We start from the raw sequence: 25,029 nt of genomic DNA on the forward strand, positions 1-25,029 counted from the left end.
AACTTTTTTTACTTTTCGTCGTGACATTTTCCACGCGCTTCCTACATTTGGAGTAGCTAACTGAACGTGCTAACAACAAGGAGCTATTTGGACATAAATTATGGACTTTATCGAACAAAACAACATTTATTGTGGACCTGGGATTCCTGGAAGTGCCTTCTGATGAAGATCATCAAAGGTAAGTGAATATTTGTAATGCTATTTATGATTTTAGATGACTCCAAAATGGCGGGTATCTGTATTGCCTAGTGTATTTTTCTGAGCGCAGTACTGAGATTATTGCAAAGTGTGCTTTCCTCGTGAAGAATTTTTGAAATGTTCATCTATAATTCGTTGAATAACAGTTTAATATTTTATCAACGTTTATGGTGAGTATTTTTGTAAATTGTTGTGCTGATTCACCGGAAGTATTGGAGGCAAAATATTTTCTGAACATCATGCGCCAATGTAAAATGGGGTTTATGGATATAAATATGAACTTTATCGAACAAAAAATGCATGTATTGTGTAACATGATGTCCTAGGAGTGTCATCTGATGAAGATCGTCAAAGGTTAGTGCATAATTTTAGCTGGTTTTCTGTTTTTTGTGACGCCTGTCCTTGCTAGAAAAATGGCTGTGTGCTTTTTCTTGTGTTGGAACTGTCCTAATATAATCTAACTTCATGCTTTCGCCATAAAGCCTTTTTGAAATCGGACAATGTGGTTACATTAAGGAGACGTGTACCTTTAAAATGGTCATATGTTTGAGAACTTTGAATTATGACATTTTGCGGTTTTGAATTTGGCGCTCTGATTTTTCACTGGCTGTTGAATAGTGTGAACCGTGGGAGAGAGAGAGGTTAACCTTTGTTTAACTAGGCAAGTCAGTTAAGAACAAATTCTTATTTTCAATGATGGTCTAGGAACAGTGGACTAACTACCTTGTTCAGGGGCAGAACGACAGATTCTGTATCTTGTCAGCTCGGGGATTTGATCTTGCAACCTTTCAGTTACTTGACCAACGCTCTAACCCCTAGGTTACGCTGCCGCCCTGAAATTCTTCATGCTTACCGCGGGACCAAGAGTGGAATTTACATCCAAATCTCAAAACGGAGAAAAAAGTTTGGAGCCGCTCCAGATTGCAGTTGAACAAGTTTGGATCAGCTTTTTGAACATAACGGTTGCAGGGGTGACCCAGTGTGTCTGTTTTAGGAGAGCGGTTTACGCTTCCATTCTGATTGACTGTCTGTGGCCTCAACAGCTTTTCAACTCTTGTGCTCGCCAATTAAACAGTTCCCTCACTGTGAAGATAACTTTCCTCTGGCATATGAAGCGGTGCTGTGAGTGTTCCACAGACACTGTCCAGATCCCTGTAAACCCAGTATACAACCTTATTAGGCCGCACTTGTAAAGCTATCATCGCAACTGGCCAAACTGTAAGTAGCCTTTGCCACAAGCAGTGTGTTCCAACCACTGTAACGGCAGCCCAGTAGCAGGGTTTTTTTCGAGAGCCACGTCCAATAACAACCACAGCTATACCCTCTGGGGCTACACATTTGTCACGTCTGAAGCCTAAATGTGGACTTGCTTCAGTGAATGCTATTGGGTGCCAGAGAAGTGAGAATCCAGGAAAACAGGGTGGACTAAATTGCCAAAGGTCTTCACATTTCCCTACTTTTAACTCTCATCGCACTTCCTCTTTCTCCCAACAACCTCAATTGAACTGAACTTTATACCCCATACAGCACTTTGAGATACAGCACTACAGCCTGACCACCAGTACTGACACCCGAAAGCCTTTATGTCAAAGGCTCTGAGGGCCAGAGGCTATGTTCAGCAGCTTTCACACTTCACAGCTGAGTCCAACACAGGCTAACACAGGCCGCCCCTCTCCCTACCTCAGCAAAAGACAAGAGAGAAGTAATTGCCCAGGACAGCCCCAACCCATCTCCTGCCTGCGAGGTGGCAGTACCAAATTTGAGAGAAAAAAAGCTCTACTCTGTTTCAGCCAGTGAAGTAGTGAAGTTTCACCCAGCATGCCAGCTCGCCCGGGTTCCTGAGTGGCCCAGGGTTAGACAGGGGAACTCCAGGGGAGACAGGAGATGAGGCCGGGCCATTAGAAGAAATGCCTGTTCTCTGAGAGACGACGTCGACCAGTCAAGTTGCATTCGGCAGGGGGCACCTCACGGCATGGGCTTGAATTTACATTACACACCGCAATGCTGCAGTTTTGCCAATTAAGCAACTTCCTTTTGATTAGTAGGCCAAATACACAGAACTATTTACTGCAGAATTGGCCTTATTACCTATATCTGTGTTTCAAGGGGTAGAATTTCAGTTGAATTGTTGACACCCCCCAGTCAATAACAAATGCTTTAAACAGTATAAAACACACAAAAGGAATTCCAAATCATGCCTGTTCATTCTCCATACAACAATGCAAGCTTGGAGGCACACGGCCAGCGAGGCTGCATGAGAAGACTTCATTCACCTGAAAGAGAGAGGCCTTTTCAGAGAGCCCTCTCTAAGCCCATTCTGCAGCCGGAGCCAAAACAGCCATGATTTGAGCTTAGAGCATTGAGCTCCCCGCTGAACCTCTCCAAAGACAGCAAAAGACAGCAAGGGCCATCGCCTTGCAGAGGCCATCGTCTTGCAAAGGCCTGTATCCCCGATCAACCCAACCATACACAGCACAATCAGCTGAACGGTTTTGAAACCCAAAATGAGTCAGATGATAATTGTGAAGGATTGGGGGTGACATTGGCCACATTTCCCTCTAGGGCCATTGGCTTTGTGCAATTAAGCATCTAATAACAGGGTGGGAGGCAATAGGGGTGTCATGGGGAGTGGATCCTTGCTTGGGAGGACGGTTGGAGCGGTTGAATAAATAAATGGTTTAAAAACACGACAAGCGTGAGAGGATGTGCCCAGAATGACAAAAAGCCAGAGGGAAAGAGAGGACATTCCCTTTGTGATAGTCACAGGTGGGGATATTTATGTGGCTGCCCCTTCCTTTTAAAAGCAAAGAAGTCAGGCTTCAATTTCAACATAATTTCCTGGGAAGACCGGTCCTCAACGGAAGAATTGGCCACAGTGGTTTAACTTTCACTCAGTCAACAGTGCACATGCCAGAAACAACAACGAAGTAAATTGGAAAAAAAAATAAATAGGACAAGGACATAAAAACAAACCCTCCCATTAACTCCCACACTTACAGTAAATTACCCAATATAACTTGTTCGGAGACGTTCAGTTCAGAAACGACCAAAAACCCAACAGAAGTCAACATTGCTTTTAATTACCACCCTCCGCACCGTGCTAATTTAGCATCCAGCGGCTCTGTAAAAAAAGACGCTTCTGTTCCGTTCAGTCCACTCATCTCCTGATGCGGATGAGCGTTGGTTAGTGTTGGACAAGTATCTCAGTGCGAAGTCGATGAAGAGGGAGCAGAGGGAGAGGGGAGAAAAGGCAAACAGCGCACTCAGGGAACAGATGTTCATTTTGCATGGTCCAGTGCCAACGGCAGTGCCTGGCGGAGGGAGCGGGTGCCAGCCGAGGAGCAGGATGAGGCGGCGGGGCAGGGCTATAGCAACAGTGAGTTGCGTGCAGCATGCCCTTTAAGGCAGAGAATGCAGAGGCTTCTTTAAATATTAACAGCTGCTACTATGAAGCCAGTCAGGCTGAGTCAGCGCTCTAGAACAGAAGCTCTGTAATCAAGGAAAAGCTGTCCGGATAGCATCTCCATTCCTTTCTCCTTTACTCTCTTTTCTCCTACTCACTCCGTCTCTCTTTTGTGTTTCTGTCTCCCTTTCTCTCATTCTATGTTCCTTCCAGAGATATAGTGTCTGGAACACCGGATATAGTATATTTCATGGCAGAGCAGGTAGGATATAATATATTTCATGGCAGAGCAGGTAGGAATAAGTGCTTCCCGTGGCTTGTTGTATTGTGCAATAATGCCGTTGTTATGTAAGCCTTTATGGGAATTCTCAGAGCGGGGGTACATGAGGGTGAAATACTGAGATTATCAAGGAGATATCGAAACCCGTCCCTTCTCCCACTCCCCTCCACACATCATGTGCAGCGAAATGGCGTCCTGTGTGGGAACTGAAGGCCTATCAGTTCTGCCAGAACTTGGTAGTTGGTGTGACCTCTGTGTTGTACAGCATCAGTCACCTGGGTAGTGGCTCGTGTTTATTCTGGAGGACGGTGGCCCATAGTCTCCCTCTCCCGCCTCCCCCTAATTCATTCACAACCATCACGACTACTGTCATTGTTGGCAGCTCAATGGTGAGACATTTCGGCCTGCCAACGGTCTGTGGACCGACTAAGGTCCACTGTCACCCAAGAGCCAGTGTCCGAATCAACTCCCTCCTACCCACGGTTCTGGCCAACGACTCTAATATTGGCAACATCGTCACGCACGTTGGTTGTAACGACCTTCACTTTAGGTGATCTAAGGAACTGAGGGAAGACTACAAAATCATTTTAAACACCCTCGTTAGCACAGGGAAGAAAATAATTATGTCTGACCCTCTCCCGTGCTATCGAAGGGGTTCGGGAACGTTTCAGTCGCCTCGTGGCCCTAAACGTGTACCTAAAATAACTTTGCAACAACAATGTCTCCTTTGGTGACAATTTTGACTTGCTGTGGGTGCAACCAGCACTCTTTAAAAGAGACAGTTTTCAACCTAACCACAGGGGTTCCAGGTTTATCTCCAGCAACATTGCAAACTGTTTTAAAGCCTGACGGCCTGGGTCAATTAGTGTTCCAGTCCTCCCTGTCATAATCATCAACAGAGGACATGAAAGGCATATAACCTCTCATAGACACGGTAGTGCGGTCAATATAAGTAACCTAATTTATGTTCCTCTAACTACCCTGAATACATTTGTCAATCTGACAGCTATTGTCAGCAGTAATCATTTGCCTATGGACCTGAATTGCACTGTTAGCACTGAGTCTGTTTGCCATAGTAGGAAGCCCACTGTGGGCAGATCATCCTGTACTATCAGCTCAAATGTAAATATCACTGTCATGTCTGCCTCCGATAAGCTTCCCAGGAAAGCACCAAAAACAAACAAGCAACCCTGAAAAGGACTAAAAAAAAATAGCCTACATTAACATATGTAACCTGAGAAACAAGGTTTATGAAATCAATAACTTACTAACATCAGATAACATTCATATACAGGCTATATCTGAAACTCACTTAGATCATTCATTTGATGATACAGTGGTAGCAACACATGGTTATAACATCTATAGAAGAGACAGGAATGCCAATGGGGGAGGTGTTGCTGTATATATTCGGAATCACGTTCCTGTAATGCTTAGAGAGGATCTCATGTCAAATGCTGTTGAAGTATAATATGGCAACAGGCTCACCTGCCTCACCTAAAGTCGATTCTTGTGGGAAGTTTCTATAGACCACCAAGTGCTAACAGCCAGTATCTGGATTATATGTGTGAAATGGTTGATATAATGTAAAATCATATGACTAAAGACAAATAAACTGTACTAGGATGATACTAAAAAGCTTTGGAGTACCTTAAATTAAATTTTGGGCCAAAAGGTGAACTCGGCTCCGTCCTTCATTGAATCAGATGGCTAAGTAAGAATCACTGCAACCCTTAACAAAGAGCAGTCCGTTTTGGAATGGGTGGCTAATAATACGCTTATCCTAAATATATAAAAACGAAAGACATTATATTTGGGACAAATCATTTACTAAACCCTCATTTAAATCTAGTAATGAATAATGTGGCAAATGAGCAAGTTGAGGAGACTAACCTGCTTGGTGTAACCCTACATTGTAAACTGGTTACTAAGATGGGGAGAGGTCTGTCCGTGATAAAGCGCTGCTTTCATTTCTTGACATCACAATCAACCAAACAAGTCCTACAGGTCTTTGTTTTATCCCACCTGGACTACCGCCCAGTTATATTGTCAAGTGGTGTAAAGAAGGACATAGGCAAATTACAGTTGTCCCACAACAGAGCAGCACAGCTGGCCCTTAAATATGCACAGAGGGCTAATATCAAGAACACGCATGTCAATCTCTCCAGGCTCAATAGCAGAGGAGAGATTGACTGCGTCACTGCTTGTCTTTGTGAGAGGTATTGATGTGTTGTTTTGTTTCTGCTTGGACCCCAGGAAGAGTAGTGGCTGCCTTGGCAGCAGCTAACGGGGAGCCTAATACAGAAAAAGCACAATTAATGTGCTTGGCCCTCCGAGGGGCCGTCACTGAGCCCCGTTTCCATGGGAACCACCCTTATCCGCCACTTTCCTTTTCCTTTCAGAGCAGGTTTAGTGTAACAGTACAGTCTATCCGCTTGGTCACCTCCAGATATGGATGGGAAAAAAACGAGATGACGGGCAAAGAGGGAGATACTCAGCTAAAGAAGGGTTAAAAAAGAGAGCACTGAACTGAAGAGAGAAAAACAGAAGGTCTGATCTCAACTCAGAGAGTCACAGGGGCAATCAAACAATTGAGCACTTATCCCCTTGTAAAACCAATCCCGGAGACACTGATCTTTCAATTTAGCCCGGATCGTCCAGTTGCAGCCGACACAGGATCCATTTAGCCAAACTTTACACCAAGTAATAAACCAATCAGGTCCACTGAGTTGGCCAAACCATTCTCTATCTTTTTTTTTTTTATCCCAGCCCCGTCCCCACAGGAGGCCTTTTGCCTCTTGCCAGGCCGTCATTGTAAATAACAATTTATTCTTAATTGACTTGCCTGGTTAAATAAAGGTACATTCCAGTCTCCCAGGCACTTTCTGAGGGGGGCTGGAGAGAGATGGAGCTGGAGGGAGCTGGGCTTGGCGTACACATTTCAGCCCAGCCACTCAGGGAGGATGAGAGGGGGAGGATGGGGTGGGTGAGAGATGGACAGAGGGATGTTTTCTCTGCTGATGTCACGTCCTGACCATATACTTAGGTTTTTTTGTATTATATTTGGTCAGGACGTGGCAGTTATGTTTGGTTATGGTATAGTGGGGTTGTGAGTGTTGGGGTAGGTTCTAGGTTAGGTATTTCTATGTGGAGTTTGGTGAGTGTATGTCTGTTGGGTTAATTGGGGTTGGGACTCTCAGTTGAAGGCAGGTGTTGTCTATCTGCCTTTGATTGAGAGTCCCATATAGTGGGGTGTGTTTGTGTTTGATTTTTGTGGGTAATTGTAATTTTGCACTGTGTTTCGTTTCACCTGTGAAACTGTCACCTTTCTCCTCTGCGTGTTTATTTTGTTTTGTCGTTTCCATCTAAAATAAATATGATGTGGAACAGTCAACCTGCTGCGTATTGGTCATCGAGTGATTTCGACATATCTTCCGATGAGGGAGAATACGAGGAACGTGACAGAATTACCCACCAACAACGGACCAAGCAGCAGAGGAAGGAGCAGCACAAGGAGAGGCACCAGGAGAAAAGCTATCTGGAGTCATGGACTTGGGAGGAAATCCTGGACGGGAAAGGACCATGGACTCAAGCTGGCGATTATCGCCGCCCACAGTGGGAGATCGAGGCGGCGAGAGCTGAGAGGCGCTGGTATGAGGAGAGGGAGCGCAACGGACACGGGAGGCAGCCCCACAATTTTTTTTGGGGGGGGCACACGGGGAGATTGGCGGAGTCAGGTGGTAGACCTAAGCCAACTCCCCGTGCTTACCGGAAGCAGCGTGGTACTGGTAAGACACCGTGTTATGCTGTGGAGCGCACGGTGTCCCCAGTGCGCGTTCAAAGCCCGGTGCGCTACATACCAGCCCCCCGCAAGTGCCATGCGAGTGCAGGCATCGAGCCAGGGCGGATGGTGCCAGCTCAGCGCGTCTGGTCTCCAGTGCGCCTCCTCGGTCCAGGTTATCCTGCGCCGGCGTTGCGCACTGTGTCTCCAGAGCGCTGGGAGGGTCCAGTTCGCCCAATGCCTGCTCTCCGCCCGTGCCGGGCCAAAGTGGGCATTCAGCCTGGAGTGTGGGTAAAGAGTGTCCGTACCAGAACTCCAGTGCTCCCCCACAGCCCGGTTTATCCTGTGCCTCCTCCTCGGACCAGGCCTCCAGTGGGTCTCCCCATCCTGGTTCATCCTGTGCCACCTCCCAGGACCAGGCCTTCAGTGGGTCTCCCCATCCTGGTTCATCCTGTGCCACCTCCCAGGACCAGGCCTCCAGTGGGTCTCCCCATCCTGGTCCGTCCTGTGCCACCTCCCAGGACCAGGCCTTCAGTGGGTCTCCCCAGCCTGGTGAGTCCTGTGCCACCTCCCAGGACCAGGCCTTCAGTGGGTCTCCCCATCCTGGTTCATCCTGTGCCACCTCCCAGGACCAGGCCTTCAGTGGGTCTCCCCAGCCTGGTGAGTCCTGTGCCACCTCCCAGGACCAGGCCTTCAGTGGGTCTCCCCATCCTGGTTCATCCTGTGCCACCTCCCAGGACCAGGCCTCCAGTGGGTCTCCCCATCCTGGTCCGTCCTGTGCCACCTCCTCGGACCAGGCCTCCAGTGGGTCTCCCCATCCTGGTCCGTCCTGTGCCACCTCCTCGGACCAGGCCTCCAGTGGGTCTCCCCATCCTGGTTCATCCTGTGCCACCTCCCAGGACCAGGCCTCCAGTGGGTCTCCCCATCCTGGTCCGTCCTGTGCCACCTCCTCGGACCAGGCCTCCAGTGGGTCTCCCCATCCTGGTTCATCCTGTGCCACCTCCCAGGACCAGGCCTTCAGTGGGTCTCCCCAGCCTGGTGAGTCCTGTGCCTGTGCCCAGGGCCAGGCATCCATCATGTCTCCCCAGCCTGGTGAATCCTGGGTCAGGGCCGTCGGAGGATCCGACACCGGGGTGCGGCCCAGAGGATCCGACACCGGGGTGCGGACCAGAGTATCCGACAACCTCTTGCGACCCGGGACTGAGGGGAGCTGCCTGTGACCCAGAACCGGGTGAGTCTGGTCACAATTCTAAAATAAAGTTGATTAACTATGACTGTGATGATTCTGCCTACAACCCAGAACCGAAGGAGTCTGCTTACAGCCTGGGACCGACGGAGTCGGCCCACGAACCAGAACCAAAGAAGTCTGCCTACTGTCCTAAGCCCAACAGGTCTGTCTACGGTCTGTTGGACAGTAGGCCAGAACCGGAGCCACCTCCAATATAGGTGGGTTGGGGAGGGGGGGTGTAGCACTGTGCCGTCGTTGACGGCAGCCACCCTCCCTTCCCTCCCTTTAGTTAGGAGGTTAATTGTGTGTTGTTTTTTTTTGTTTTGTTTTTTTCTGTTGGTTTTGTGCATTCAGTGTATGCACCTTTAGGGGGGGGTAATGTCACGTCCTGACCATATACTTAGGTTTTTTTGTATTATATTTGGTCAGGACGTGGCAGTTATGTTTGGTTATGGTATAGTGGGGTTGTGAGTGTTGGGGTAGGTTCTAGGTTAGGTATTTCTATGTGGAGTTTGGTGAGTGTATGTCTGTTGGGTTAATTGGGGTTGGGACTCTCAGTTGAAGGCAGGTGTTGTCTATCTGCCTTTGATTGAGAGTCCCATATAGTGGGGTGTGTTTGTGTTTGATTTTTGTGGGTAATTGTAATTTTGCACTGTGTTTCGTTTCACCTGTGAAACTGTCACCTTTCTCCTCTGCGTGTTTATTTTGTTTTGTCGTTTCCATCTAAAATAAATATGATGTGGAACAGTCAACCTGCTGCGTATTGGTCATCGAGTGATTTCGACATATCTTCCGATGAGGGAGAATACGAGGAACGTGACAGCTGAGCAGTGAGAGATGACGTCAGTAAAAAGGGGCAGACTAAAACTTAAAACGCCACCAATAACCTCATGAAACCAACACATCATTAAAAGTATAGATAGGTATAATATGACCAAACACCTCTAATACAAGAGCTAAATAATCACTTTCAAACTATTAGTATTACTAACAAAACTACATAGCTCTATCACAACACAAATGGGACATAAACATAGTGAAATACCATTTCCCGTTTGGATAACATTGATAGTGGTGTGTGCGCAAATATAGCCATGCGCGGCAAAGCCCCATAGCAGATTGTGCTAGATCTTAACAGTGCTAAACAAATGTATTATGCAGCAGTGGAGCAGCTGAGAGAGAGAGAGGGAGGTGAGGCAGTGGGAATGGGAATTGGCTTGGAGATAATACAGTGGGCAAATACAGTTGGGCGGGTGTTAATGCCGGTTCACTGCAGACTTAATCAAATGAGGTCTGCTAGGGTTGCCTCCACTGAGATGGAGGCCCCTCTCTCATTCTCTCTCATCTTTCTTATGCCTCTTTCTTTCTTTTTTCTCTCTCTCTTTCTCGGGTTATTTTGTTTCTTTTCCCCCCCTCTCCTCTTGTTCGTCCCTCTGTTAGTCGGTTTCTCTATATCTGTCTCCCCATCTTTCTTTCATCTTGAATGCTGTATCACTGTTCTGTTCATTCTCTCTCTCTCTCTCTCTCTCTCTCTCTCTGCCCATTTATTGATGGTCTGTTCCTCCTCGTTTTCCCTCTCTCCCCTCTACATCTCCCCCTCTCTGCCTGCTCAGTGCATGTGGACTTGGGGGAGAGCTAAAGGTGAGATCAGCAGGTGGATCAGAGGAGGAGGGAGAAGAGGGAGAAGAGGAGGAAGGGGTAGATCTGCACCCTATTTGACAGTGTCTTATTAAGACTCAGTCCCCACCTGCTCCACCCACACAAGCACATCCCTTTACCTCCCCCTTTCTCTTTCTCATCTCTTCATCTCCTCTTCATCTTTCCTGGATCTCTTTCTACACCTTCTGAATATGTCACTTGGAAACAGGAAACACATTTATTTCCATGACAGAATTCCAAAGTCATTTTGGACTGACCAATGTAGATAGTTTCAAATTACATGCAACTTAAAAGTTACATATCACAAAATGTTAATATGAGATATTTTGGAAATCAGAGCAACCTTGAGGGAATCTTATTTGAGTCAGAAAAGGATATTCATATGATAAGGAAGATATACAAAACCCTTTAGAGAGCATATCCATATATTAGAAATAAATATAAACTATTGGAACCAAGACTTCAAAATAACTGATGTTGGCAGTTTTATTTCATTTATTTAACTAGGCAAGTCAGTTAAGAACAAATTCTTGTTTACGATGACGGCCTACCCTGGCCAAACCCAGACAGCGCTGGGCCAATTGTGCACCGAGCTATGGGACTCCCAATTACAGCCAGATGTGATAAAGCCTGGAATTGAACCAGGATGTCTGTAGTGACGCCTCAAGCACTGAGATGCAGTGCCTTAGACCACCGCGCCACTCGGGAGCCCGAAGTTGGAGCATAACTAACTAAATTACAGTTTACAAAAATGTACGCTTAATCCAGTGTAAACTAAAGTATAGAATTTATTATAGAAGAGACAAAATGTACAAATTCTACAGGACAACGGCAGAGTCATGTCTTAAGTGTAAAACTAATAATGACTCGATAATCCATGCTTTCTGGGAACGCTATAAAGTCCTGAAGTCGTGGGCAGAGCTAGAAAGTTGGCTGTCAGAAGCATTACAATGTAAACTTACTTTTAATCCGTCTGTCTGCATATTTCAAGACCCGATGGGTTGGACGATTCTCTTCTCATCACTCATCTTGAAAACATTTATACTAAAAACGTGGAAATCAATCAATTCGCCATCATTAACACAATGGACAAATCAAATGATTTATTATTTAAATATTGAAAGTGTGTTGGCTATGGAGAGAAACAAAATGGTGCAGTTTCAGGCCACGTGGTGGAAAGTGATGTGGGCGCTGGAGATGGGGGTGTGTGCTAGTGGGTCTGGGTAGGTGTGATGTAGTTGATGTATGTATGATGTTGCTGTTTGTATGTGAATATTTTGTGTTGTTTATTAAAAAAAAATCAATAAAATCGTACAAAAAAAATAAATGTCACTTCCTCCTCCTTTCTCTACTTCTCTACTCTTACGACATGCTTTCCGTCACATTTGATTCACAGGTGCTAACAAGCATGAGAGTGATACGAAACTGAAGACTATCACTGAAACAATTAGCTTTTCATGTAAGCAATGATATAACAACTACACAAGTGTAGATCATTGAAGTGGGAACTGTACATTTAATAAAACATATTACCACTCTCTCTTTCCCTCACCCCAGTTGAGAGGTCAGTTGTAAACTTGTCTCGTTGTTAAATCTGTCCCAGCCAATCGGGGGTTTCCTTTTCGCTGGTGGCCTTATTTAACTGGCCAATTAGGCTCCTGATTCAGTCTGTTGTTGGGGTGTGGTGACCTCTGCCCCGCCCAGCACGACACAATTACCCATGAGCCACAGAAGCACGACGGAGTCGGAGAGCAGCCAAGGAGCCGGCCAAACCAAGATAATGGAGAGATGCATCATGCATGAACACACATACTGTATACACGCACACACACACACTGTGACATGCATGGACGCACTCACATGCATCACACACAAATATACTGCACACAAACACACGAATAAATTCAGAGTCACGGATGGAGAGTTTACTGAAGGAGAACAGGAACAGGGATCAATGGACAGGGAGAAGGAGCAGGAGAATTTAGCAGAGGAGAAAGGTCACACACATACACACTCACACACACAAACCCTCAAATACAATTTGATTTGATCTCTATTAAGAGAGGGGTCCTGGGTATTGCTCACGTGCTCAGCCAGCCAATAGAGAAGGACTTGCTGATTGTACATGAAGCACCATTTAACCCTGCTTCTCTACGTCTCTATGGCTACTCCAATGGGACACCTAATAGGGAACAGCAGGAAAAAGATAGTTAATGGCTGTTTCCCAAACGGCACCCTATTCCCTATGTAGTGCAGTGCACTATATTGGGAATTGGGTGCCATTTGGGACCTATCGAATATGCAGTGGGCAGGTGGGTGGTTGGGGTCTGGAGGTCAATGCTCGTCCATTCATATGTATCCCTAGCACTTAGTGTCCTTCCTTCCTGCCCGTCCCAAACCCACCCATTGTCACCTTCCTGGCTAGCTACAAGTGTCTCCCTGACACCTTCCCACACACACAGCTATGTAGGATCACACACACACACTCACATATCATTTTTTCGTTTTTGTTTATTCGGCAGGGAAAATGTGCAACAAAACATACGTCATACATACGCCAGTTCTAGCTGACAATCTCATTTACATCTGCAGTCCCTGGACACGGGGAACATCTAAACATGAAAACGTTTAAGAAACAGAGATCAGGACGTACAGGCATATACAGGCACACACACGCACACACACACGGGGACACACACACACGTGCACGGACTCACACACCCGACAACGATACACACATGCACACACCCACACAAGTTTTATTTTACTATAGCTGTGGGGATCAAACTATTTATTCCCATTCCAAATCCTATTTCAACCCTAAACCTTTACCTAACTCTAACCTAAACCCCTAACCCTAATTTTAACCCTAATTTCAACTCTAAACCTAACCCTAAAATAACATTGGGCCTTGTGGGGACTGGCGAAATGTCCCCCACTTGTCCAAATTTGACTTGTTTTACTCTCCTTGTGAGGACTTCTGATCCCCCACAAGGATAGCAAAACACACACACTATTTCTCAGGCCTGTGTTGTGAAGCGCCCCTCTGGCTCCCTAATGCATGATAATGCACTTTTTCTTTCCAGCTGCACTCTGGCTTTCCAGAGGAATACAGCGGGAATGATCATCAGCCACGCTCCGTTACTCCAAATCATTCACGGCACGGCTTTAAGAACACATCGCTCGCTAATACCCTGCCACCCCTGGGGCTGGCCGTCAACCACTGCTTCTACTGCACTGAACTGCCTCGACCGGTGTGGGGAGAGAGAGAGAGAGATCTCTCTAAAGAAATACAGAGAGACAAGGGGAGAGGAGAGAAGAGAATAAGGAGACAGAGGGAGGGCAATGCGGAAGGACGTCCTAAGGCTTGGCCAGAAGCCAGAAGCCCTCCCTCCCTCTCCGCTCTCTGTTTTATTTTAATCTGAGAAATTGGTGCCCAGCAGTGTTTGGGGCTGAAGCTATTTGGGGGGGGGGGGGGGGGGGGACTTGATTGGGTCCTGTTTGTGGCCCACAGTGGCTTTGCTTTGCTCACAGTAAACTACCAGGGGAGGTTGGAGGTTTGTCTGGAAACCACATTCTTCTCTCCGCCACTCCTCTCTCCACTCTCGGCCAAATCAGAGGCGAGGATGGAGTGGGGCCCGATACGATTTAGGATGATTCATAGGATAGGGAGCGGGGTTATACCTGATGCAGAGCTCTGCATTCTACATGGCACCCTATTCCCTATGTAGTGCCCTGTAGGGATATGGTCAAAAGTACTGCACTAGGGCCCTGATCAAAAATAGCGCATTAAATCGGGAATAGGATGCCGTTTGGGACGTAGCCAGGCTTTTACGTTTCGAACTATGAAGGGAGGCAAAGGAAGCCCACTTTCATTTGCCAGCCTAGAGGATGTCAACACAATTTGCCCCGAGATTTGAGTTGAGCCAGAGGTGATATTAAAATAGCTGTGTGGACACGGGGGTTGTAATAAAAGTGGGACGTAAAACCCCAGTGTGTGCGTGTGTGCATGCGTGTCAGTGCATGTGTTTGTGCGTAACAGTGTGTGTTGGCGGAATCCAATTAAATTGGCATGGGCAATGAGTTGCAGAACAAACACCACTTCCTGGTCCTCCAGGAAAGCAGCCAATTAGCAGGCTGCCTGATCAAACGAGCCTGGTGGCCTCGCCCCGCCCGCGCTACACCACTCTACTCACTAACGAGCTCACTCAGCTAGTAGTGTCACAGAGAGAGAGAGGGGGGAAAGGAGGAATGAAAATGAAAATGAATGACAGATGGGAGAAAGAAACAGAGAGAGAAATACAACAGAAAGAAAGAGGTAGAGTGAAGAGCGGATCCAATAGAGTGAAAAAGCCTGGGAAATAGGCAACTCTATATAGCTTCAAAATCCCAGCACCTGTGTTTGAGTTGTCCTATGCCAGGAGAGAGTAAGAGAGGCAGAAAAGAGAGGGAGAAAGTGAGAATGGCAGAGAGGAGAGGCCTTGGTCAGGGCTACAGTGGAGTTCTTCCAGGCACACTACAGGAGGAGAGGAGAGGTTGGGATTAGTTCCACCTTGGGAGGCAATGAGGATGAAAATGATGGGAAAGTGGGAGGTGGAGGAGGATGAGAGAGAGAGAGAGAGAGAGAGAGAGAGAGACGGAGAACGAGTGTGTGTTTCTCTCTCTGTGTGTGTGTGTCTCTCTGTGTGTGTGTGTGTGTGTGTGTGTGTGTGTGTGTGTGTGTGTGTGTGTGTGTGTGTGTGTGTGTGTGTGTGTGTGTGTGTGTGTGTGTTTGCATATGCGTACTTGCGTGTGTGTGAAACAGAGGGGCGGGGTGGGGGGGGGAACAGGGTTAACAGGCAGAGAAAGAAAGAATGTGAAAGAGGGAGAGAGAGAGAGAGAGAGCAGAGAGAGAGAGGTCCACAGCCAGTAAAAAACAGGATAGACAAGAAAGAAAAGAAAAGAAGAAAGAGAGGTGACCCATAGAGAGAGAGAAATAGAGAGGCGGGACAACAGAGGGTGAGAAACAGTGAGCAAACTACGGAGGAAGGAAATACAGAACGCAGATGGGAAGGAAGAGAAGAAGAGAGAGAGAAATGAAAAGGAAACAGAGAGAAGGATACAGAAAGGAAAGAAATTGCAGGTGTCTATAGACTTCCCAAGGACTCCCAGAGGACTGGGTGCAAAAGGCAGATGGCCCTGTATCTTAGGCATTCAGCTCACTGTTCTACTGTAGGGCAGCGGCCAGGAGGTGTCACAAGCCTAAACGCACCGCTGCAAGACTCGGGACAGCACAGGAACACAGCTTGAGACAGGGCACCGCTTCTCAATACTAATGCTGAATAGAGCAGCCTGATCACTAGAAATAGACTTCGATTTCAGATGTTTGAAAAGGTCCTGAAAAAGTCGATACATGCCTTCCTCTGAGGACACAAAAAAGAAAACTACTGCCCAGCACTGGCCGCAAACTCATGATGCTCGGAGTCGAAGAGCGCTAGTCAGACCCCTGTGCTCCAGCAGTTCACAATGCTCTAACAAGCCGTTTCGAATACTAAGAATACTGATGATGCCTAATGGTAGTGGCACGTCATTTTTTGTTATTTTGTTTTAAGCCTTTCCCAAACCATAGCCCTAACCTTAATCACTCGGAATGAATGCCTAAACTGTTAACCTTTGATTTGTTTAGCCCTGTAATGACGCGGAATTAACCCTGTAACCACGCAGAATTAGTACGTCAGAAATAGACGTTCAATGTCGAATTTCGAAGGGAAACTATGAGATCTTGTTGAAATAGAAGAGCACAAGAGAAGTGTAGATATGTGTGTGTGTGTGTGTGTGTGTGTGTGTGTGTGTGTGTGTGTGTGTGTGTGTGTGTGTGTGTGTGTGTGTGTGTGTGTGTGTATGTGAGGAGGGAGGGTGGATTTGTGTGTGTTTGTTCACTAGCACCATGCCCCTTGCCTCATGTCCTACATCTCCAAGTCTTTGTCCAACTTCCCCTGACCCCTGACCTCTATAACCCATTGTTCTCTCTCTCTCCTATTCACTGTTACCCCTCTTCTCTTACACAGTATACAGTGTACTCTATCCCCTGTCCCTTATACCTTGTCCATTCTTTCCCTCCCCTAAGCTTTCGTCCAAAATCCCCTTGTCTCACTATTGTCTCGCCCCCCCCTCACCCAGCCCCAGCCTGCTAGGCTGATAAACCTGTACGAGGCAATGCCTCGACACAGATGGTGAGGGGGGGGGGGGGGGGCTTATGCTCTCTCCTCCACCCCCAACAGCCTCCACCCTACAGCCCCACCCACCCCCTTCCACCCTCCAGCCCTATGCCTGGAAAGAGCCCTGTCTCTGCCTGCCTGAGGGGCCTGTGTTATGTGGGTGTGTGACGGTGCACGGACGCCTGGGCCCTGCCCCAAAGCCTGGATTTCCATGTAAGACTGTGGCTACCGACAATAACCCCGGATCCTGGGCCCTGGTCCAGTCAGCACAGGAGAGGAGCTTCACGACTGCACCACCACAAGCTACTGCCAGCTCTACAGCTCAGCCCAAGCCCCAGTCACAGCCACAACCGGGGCAGATGGCAGCAGTGGAGGAGACAGAGAGGGGAGACGGAGGGAGAACGAAAGAGAGACAGCGAGAGAAAGAGAGCGATAGAGAGTGAGGGAGTGTGTATGCGTGTATGCTTGTGTGCATGTGTATGAGTGAGAGGAGAGAGAGAGAGAGAGAGAGAGAGAGAGAGAGAGAGAGAGAGATGAAGAGAGAGAGAAATAGAGAGAGAGCGAGAGAATGGTGCGAGAATGGCAAGAGAACAGACAGTAAAGCTCTTGTCCCTGTCCAAGTGTGACGTAAAGCCAATACAGTAGTGCCAGAAAGGACAAACAGGATGAGCCACAACATGGGAGGCAGTGAGGCCGCAAAGCATGACGGGACAACAAGAGTGACTGGGACATTAATATCTGCCCGAGTATTACCTTGAACATTCATCAACCTAAATCAAATCTAATCTAATTTTATTTGTCACATGCGCAGAATATAACAGCACCTTACTGTGAAATGCTTACTTATAAGCCCTTAACCAACAATGCAGTTTTAAGAAAATACAAAAAAAAACTCAACTAGAACGAGGGGGGGACTTGAAACAAATCCACACCGCTGCTGTACTACATACTGTTTTGCACCAATCGTAAGGGCAAGTTCCATTTGAAAGAAGATATGGTTGATAAGCAGTTTTTTGGCACAGATTGTGGAAAATATAAGGACCACGGTTCCTGTTTTCGTTAAGACTTTATTTGGATAGTCCATCTGTAGATGCTCTACAGACTATCAGTAACAATTCAATTAACTATCTACTAACCCTAACCGTAGCCCTTAACTCTAACCCTTATTCTAAACCTAACCTTAACCATAACCTTAGAAAGCAGTTAACTCTAACCCTTATAGATGGAAAATTCAACTATCCAAATGAAGTGGGTTTTCTTTACCAATCACCAATCCCTCCCCCTCCCACTCCCCTCCCTTCTCATCAGTGTACACAGCAGAGAGAGAGAGAGAGACAATGACTTAAACCTGTGCTAGTCAGTTGACACACTTGTCTCAGGGGCTTCCTGCAGCATGAGTGTGCCATTTACACCACCTCACGTCTGTGTCCCAAATGGCACCCTATTCCCTATATAGTACACTACTTTTGACCAGGGCCCATAGGGCTCTCGTCAAAAATAAGTGCACTATAAAGGGAATTGTGTGCCATTTGGGATACAACCCGTCTCACACATCTGTCTGCTACCTCCCTCTAAGATCCTGTGTGTCCCTGTGTGACCAATCACAAGCCTTTCTTCAGGCCCTCTCTCTAGACCAATCAGAGGGCTTTCTTCAGACCCTCTATCCAGACGATGATCCCTGTTAGCATCCCGTCTGCTGCTATTGGGATACAGAAGCTGTACATTCCTCTCTGAATGGAGAGTTGATTAGTTGGAATGCAGAACGACGCTTGATAGATATCACCCACAATAGACCACGAAGTGCACCTAGTGACTGACGTAGGATCAGCTTTCCTCATGTCCTAATAGGTTTATGTCCTAATAGCCAGACAGGGGTAAAACATTTAAACCAACATAGGGTTACAGGGAGTTAAAAAGAGCTACAAAATAATTGATACAAGGGATAAGCTAACACTATCTACGCAGGAAGCTATCTGAGAATATTGGTGCTATCAAACACGATTGCAACAGGAAGATAATATTATCAGACTATTGGACCATGGGTACCATTGGTCCATGGTCAATGACCTCATCATTCGTCGCCGCTGAGTGACTCACCTCTGATGATGGACAGCTTGGCATTGACGTTGACCTCGCCCTCGCTGTTCTCCGCCACGCACTCGTAGATATTCTCATCCCGCGGCGCTCGTAGAGGCTGGATCCGAAGCACGGCTCCGGCGCCCTCATCGAACTCTATAGTCTTTGTCAGAGAGAAATGGTAACGTTAGAGCTATCTTTTTCTGAGATAAAGACAACCTAACTATACTTCTAGAATAAGGCTCCAGGTAGAGCGCCTAGGGACCCCTTCATTTCACATATACAGTACCAGTCAAAAGTTTGGAATTTTGGGTTTTCTTTATTTTTACTATTTTCTACATTGTAGAATTTTAGTTAAGAAGTCAACACTATGAAATGAGACATATGTAATCATGTAGTAACCAAAAAAGTGTTAAACAAATCTAAATATATTTTAGATGTTATATTCTTCAAAGTAGCAACCCTTTGCTTTGCACACTCTTGGAATTCTCTCAACCAGCTTCATGAGTTCTGAAATATAATATGGTCTGATTAACAATATTGGCAGGCGCAATCATATAGCCAATATGCTGTGATAATGTATTAGGCCTACTGCCCAAAACGAATTCCTACAAAACTGTTTATGTGAGGTTAAATGTAAAAAATCTGAGCAGCAGATCTCAGCTTGCTTTTTGACTGTCAAAGTGATCTTGACTTGGTTGAGGACCACTGCTTTAAGACATGAAGGTCAGGCAATGCGGGAACATTTTAAAGAACTTTGAAAGTTTCTTCAAGTGCAGTCGCAAAAACCATCAAGCGCTATGATGAAACTGGCTCTCATGACGACCGCCACAGGAAATGAAGACCCAGAGTTACCTCTGCTGCTGCAGAGGATAAGTTCATTAGAGTTACCAGCCTCAGAAATTGCAGCCCAAATAAATGCTTCACCGAGTTCACACTGTTCAGAGGAGACTGCGTAAATCAGGCCTTCATGGTCGAATTGCTGCAAAGAAATAATAATAAGAGACTTGATTAGGCCAAGAAACATGAGCAATGGACATTAGACCGGTGGAAATCCATCCTTTGGTCTGATGAGTCCAAATTTGAGATTTTTGGTTGCAACCACTATGTCTTTGTGAGACGCAGAGTAGGGGAACAGATAATCTCCGCATCTGTGGTTCCCATCGTGAAGCATGGAGGAGGAGGTGTGATGTGTGGAGGTGCTTTGCTAGTGACACTGTCAGTGATTTATTTAGAATTCAAGGCACACTTAACCAGCAGGGCTACCACAGCATTCTGCAGTGATACGCCATCCCATCTGGCTTGCGCTTAGTGGAACTATAATCTGTTTTTCAACCGGACAATGACCCAACACACCTCCAGGCTGTGTAAGGGCTATTTGACTAAGAAGGACAGTGATGGAGTGCTGCATCAGATGACCTGGTCTCCACAATCTCCCAACCTCAACCCAATTGAGATGGTTTCGGATGAGTTAGAACGCAGAGTGAAGGAAAAGCAGCCAACAAGTGCTCAGTATATGTGGGAACTCCTTCAAGACTATTGGAAAAGCATTCCACTTTTTTGGTTACTACTTGATTCCATATATGTTATTTCATAGTTTTGATGTCTTAACTATTATTCTACAATGTATAAAGTAGCAAAACATTAAGAAAACCCCTTGAATGAGAAAGTGTGTCCAAACTTTTGACTGGTACTGTATATATTTTTTTGCTGCAAAGCTTCAAAATATGAGCCAGGACATCATTATGCTAGTCTATTGGCAAAGTCTTAAGAAAAGGTAACCATAGGCTAAGGTTTGCTTTTAGGCTAAGGTATTTAAATGTTCAAAGCCGTACATTAAGATAATTATTATAAGATATAAGTACCTTTTTCAAACATATACACTCATTCTCAGCCATGTTTACTAATAATCAGAACATAACTGTCAGAGTGTGCTCATATTGTACTCTTATGGTGCACTATATTGTACTCATATGTTGCACTATACATGTAATTTCGTCATTATATAAGGAAGAGAACAAACACATTGGATCGATACGGGTGACCGTGTGCAGTGACGTGCTGCTGTGCTTTTTGTCAGCCCGAAGGAAAGGTTCAGCGTCGAGCCATGATAAATCTCAAGGCCACAACACTAATGAGGAACAGTGACTGTGACTGAGTGCACATCCCAATCAATAACAAAGCAAAAAGCTGCTGGAGGTGGAATGCAACGATTTCCAACCTCCTTCGTAAAATGACTGTTTAAAAGAAAGGAAATAGCCATAATTTAACCCAGAGTTCAATCGCTGGCGAAATACCCTTGTCTTTGGGTTTGTCTTTAGTACGCGGCGGAAGGAGAACGCAAAATGCAAAACAGCACGGGTTGGACTGCTTTTGCCCTCCATGATGATATTTCACTGGCTTATTTATCAATTTTTTTTCATGCTCCTCTTCGCGCCAGGGTTCCATCTTCACCCCTTCTTCTCTCCTTCCCAGTGAGCTGGCAGTGCGTGTGTGTGTGTTCTTCCAGTGCTGGCAGAGTTGTATGACACTTCTGTCATTCCCTCTTCCTTCTACTTCTTCTTCTTCTTCATTGTGCTCCTCTTCATGCCAGGGTTCCATCTTCTCACCTTCTTCTCTTCTTCCCAGTGTGCTGGCAGCGTAGTTAATGTGAGTGTGTGTGTTCACTGAGAGAGTGTGTGTATGTGTATGTCTGTGTGTGTGTGTGTGTGTACATTGTCGGCGCGAGGAGCGAGTTTTAATTAAGGAAACACTGAGCATCAATCACGACTTTAGAGCCGGCATCTGGGCTCACGCAGGGACACACAACAAACAAACATCAGAAATAATGCAAAGCGTGCATAGGGGAATGTAGACCTGCAACCGCTACTACTCGTTCAGCTAGTCATTCAAGTGCAAGAGGACAAGTAGAGTGTATTGGCACTGTGCAAAGTCCTGTCACTCAACATGCGCTGGTGTCGTAGAATTGATGCCTGGTTAAATGCAAACCATTGTCTGTCACGACAACTAATTGTGGGGTAGTTTGTGTGCTCAGTTCAAGGAAATTTGAAGGAAATGATCTACCGAGCTAACCTTGGTGAAACAGAAAAGTGATGAATGAATAGACGTGTTGCTCAGCTGGTGAGAGCACTCGCAACGCCAGGGTGGAGGGTTCAATTCCCGCTGGGGCCGCATATACCAAAATGTATGCACTCACTGTACTGTAAGTTGCTTTGGATGAAAAAAAAAACTTGGTATAGATTATTTGTATTCATATAGAGGGTGTGGGGTTGTTCATAATTCCATACAATCTCCACAGCAGTGTTAGGTTACAAGCCTTTAATGTCTCACCTCAATGCGTTGGGAGTTGACCTTCTTCCCCTTCTTGTTCCAGCTCACCCGAGGCTTGGGGTCTCCCGTCGCCTGGCACACGAAGGAGACCACGCCCCCGGATACACCGATCTGGTCGACGGGAACTTTAGTGAACCTCGGTGGCGCTGGAGACAGAGAAAGACAGCGAGAGAGAGAAGAAGAAGAAGAGGGCATTAGAATAGATTTAAGGGAACAAAGTGGTGCAACAGCAAGCTCCAGTGGAGATAAACCAATTCATTACGGGGCCAGTTGTAGCTGCAAATGAAGGTAATTACATTTCGAAAAGCTTGTGTGCACACACTTTCATTGTATGAGAAGATAATAAAGTCTTGAGTGGCCTTTGGAATTCCTCACTCGTCCGCTGTATAATGTCACGGTTAGACACACCCACTCCATGTGCTGCAGAGAGAGCCTATGGAAAACTGCAGTCTGCAGTCCCCTCGCCTGGAGAGGCGAGAGGAATCATGGGGCTTGGATGTATAGAGAGCTAGTGGAAGGAAGGGAAGCGAGCGGCCGTGTATCAACACAGAGGTAATTACACTACAGACAATGCACACCCTGACACGCTGACGCCAACATGAATAATTTAATGGAGCAATGAATAATAAAGTGCCCACAGAGCAGCTTCTGTCTTGATTTTATGCCCCCCCCCATACATAAACGCACACACGCACGTTCACACGTCACCCCCTACTCACAGAGAGCCCATCCAAAACCCACACACGTCCCTCACTGGCTGAGCCAGACGCACACACGCAAACGCCAACCGAAGAAAGGGATGGCGGGATAAGAGGATGACGAACATCCATGCCAGGAAGGCTGCGTACGTTCGTTGTTGGGCATTCCAATCGGCTGTGGGGACTGACGGGAGCTTCAGGCGAGATACGAGAAGTCATTTGTTCTGCATTACAACTAAACTTAACACCTTGCTTCCCAGGTTTTTGAAGCTTTTTTAGTTTTTGTTTACCTAACATCCCTCATCTTCACTGAAAAACTCGACTCAACAATAACACGTTCGCTATCTTCCTAATATTCTCTGATATTACCAGACTTGCTTGGGACGACGGCGCTACTTTGGAGTTTCTTAGCTCGTTTTCTGGTGGGTCAGCTCTCACAACAACAAGCCGGGTAGAGGAAACTCTCTGGGGGAACTTGTTAACTCCGGGGCGTAGGGATGATCAAACGTGCAGAGCACGTTCATGTGGATTAATAATTAACGGACCGTGGGCAGGCAGGCCCCCTCTCTCTTTACTCTCTCTCCTCTCCCTGGGCCCCTATAAACACACACGAAGGAGAGCTCTGCTGCATTTGATTAGGGACAGGAGAGAGAGCTGGAGAGAGAGCGGGAGGAGGGAGAGGGAGGGAGTGGGTGGGGGCTGGCTGGCTGGGCGGGCGGGCGGGAGGGAGAAGGAGAGACAAAAGGTGGATGAGTGGGTAGAGAGAAAAGGAGAGGGAGAAAGAGAGAGACGGTGGTTGAGGGAAGGGACTGAAAGAGAGGTCGAGATTGAGACAGAGAGAGAGAGCGAGAGAGAGTGCCTGAGGACAGCAGAAGCGTAGCACAGAAAGTTCAACATACTCCAAAAGCAATCCCTATCACACACACCTCCACACTCCCATCACAGACCTGTACATGAGTCAGGAAGAGTCCAATCGACACCGAGCGAAACGTGACCACATCGGTCTTTGCTGTGGGGTGACCAGTCTCTCTTGAGGTTCCCTACCATATTCCCCAGGCCACATCCCAAATGGTCCCCTATTCCTGAAATAGTGCACTACTTTTTGAAAAGTAGTGAGCTAAATTCTTAATAGGGTACCATTCGTAATAGGGTACCATTCAAGATGCAGCTCCAGCGATGGGAGGCCGGCCAAGGTGTCCTCTATACATGATGCACGTCGCGACTCAACAACAAACAATACAAATGACGCGATGGAAAGAGATGAAAAGAGACTCGGCGCAGGCTGATGACCCGTGGCAGCCAGCCAATGACACCACAGAGAATATTCCGACAAGCAAGCAACAGCCTTCTCCTATGGTACAGTAATACTGTTCACAGATGAAAGGAACAAGAGATAAGATTGTGACATTTCTTGCTTAGAAAAGAAGCAGAGGGGATTCACCTTTTCCCGGCTATCTTGTCGGCGTCTTGACGAATTGATCCCTGTGACTGTCGAATGTGTAGACACGGACATATTGACTGCAGAATCTTACTGGATCTCAGTGATTACATCTTCCTTCAGCAAAAGCTACATGTGCGTGGCTTGCAGCTGCGTTTTGTGTAGCCCTCCTCCACTATGCTCGCCTTAGAGAGTATGACTCCTGGGCCGTATTAAAAAAGAGAAAATCTAGGATCAGCTTTTTGGCCTTTTAAATCATAATACATATGATTATATAAACAAGGGTAATTGATCCGCTTTTTGAATAGAAGAGATGGAGATATTTACATGGGCAAGCTGTGAGTAGCCTCTGTAGTGGCCGGCTCCGGTTGGGTCCCCAGGCCCAGTGCCCATTAGATCAGTCGGTCGATCAGGAGCTTTCCCCTGATCTCCACCATTAAATAATACTGTGGGATTCTGGCTTGAAATATACTTACTCATGTCACCATATTAGAACATATGAATGACTCTCTATGTATAAGAAATGCATATGTTAGGGGTCAGTGGAAACCTTGTGGAGGACCATGCCAATACCAGTAAGATGAACAGACTGAGTTCCTGCCTAGCAACAAACAAGGATTGTTTATCTTAGACATGCAAGAGGTGACTCCGCCTAGTCGAAAGGTATCAATGTGTGCTTGTGTGACTTGTATGTTGTGCTTGCAGCTGAGGTACCCAGTGGGTTGAATACACTTGGTTTGA

The 25,029-nt window shown here is 46.5% G+C and overlaps 1 protein-coding gene across 15 annotated transcripts in view; it reads right to left on the bottom strand.

Moving 5' to 3' along the window:
- The window catches only part of LOC106613507 (receptor-type tyrosine-protein phosphatase S), a 283,006-nt gene that overhangs the window by 117,617 nt on the left and 140,360 nt on the right, over positions 1-25,029 (bottom strand). For all 15 annotated transcript variants that reach the window (XM_082956707.1, XM_082956706.1, XM_082956708.1 and 12 more), the window contains 2 exons: positions 22,153-22,298; positions 18,844-18,985 (listed from right to left, as the gene is read on the bottom strand). In XM_082956707.1, the coding sequence (XP_082812833.1) occupies positions 18,844-18,985; positions 22,153-22,298 (288 nt within the window). The remainder of the gene's footprint in view (positions 1-18,843; positions 18,986-22,152; positions 22,299-25,029) is intronic.

This window comes from Salmo salar, chromosome 10, assembly GCF_965601325.2.
Source record: "Salmo salar chromosome 10, fSalSal1, whole genome shotgun sequence".
NCBI lineage: Eukaryota > Metazoa > Chordata > Actinopteri > Salmoniformes > Salmonidae > Salmo > Salmo salar.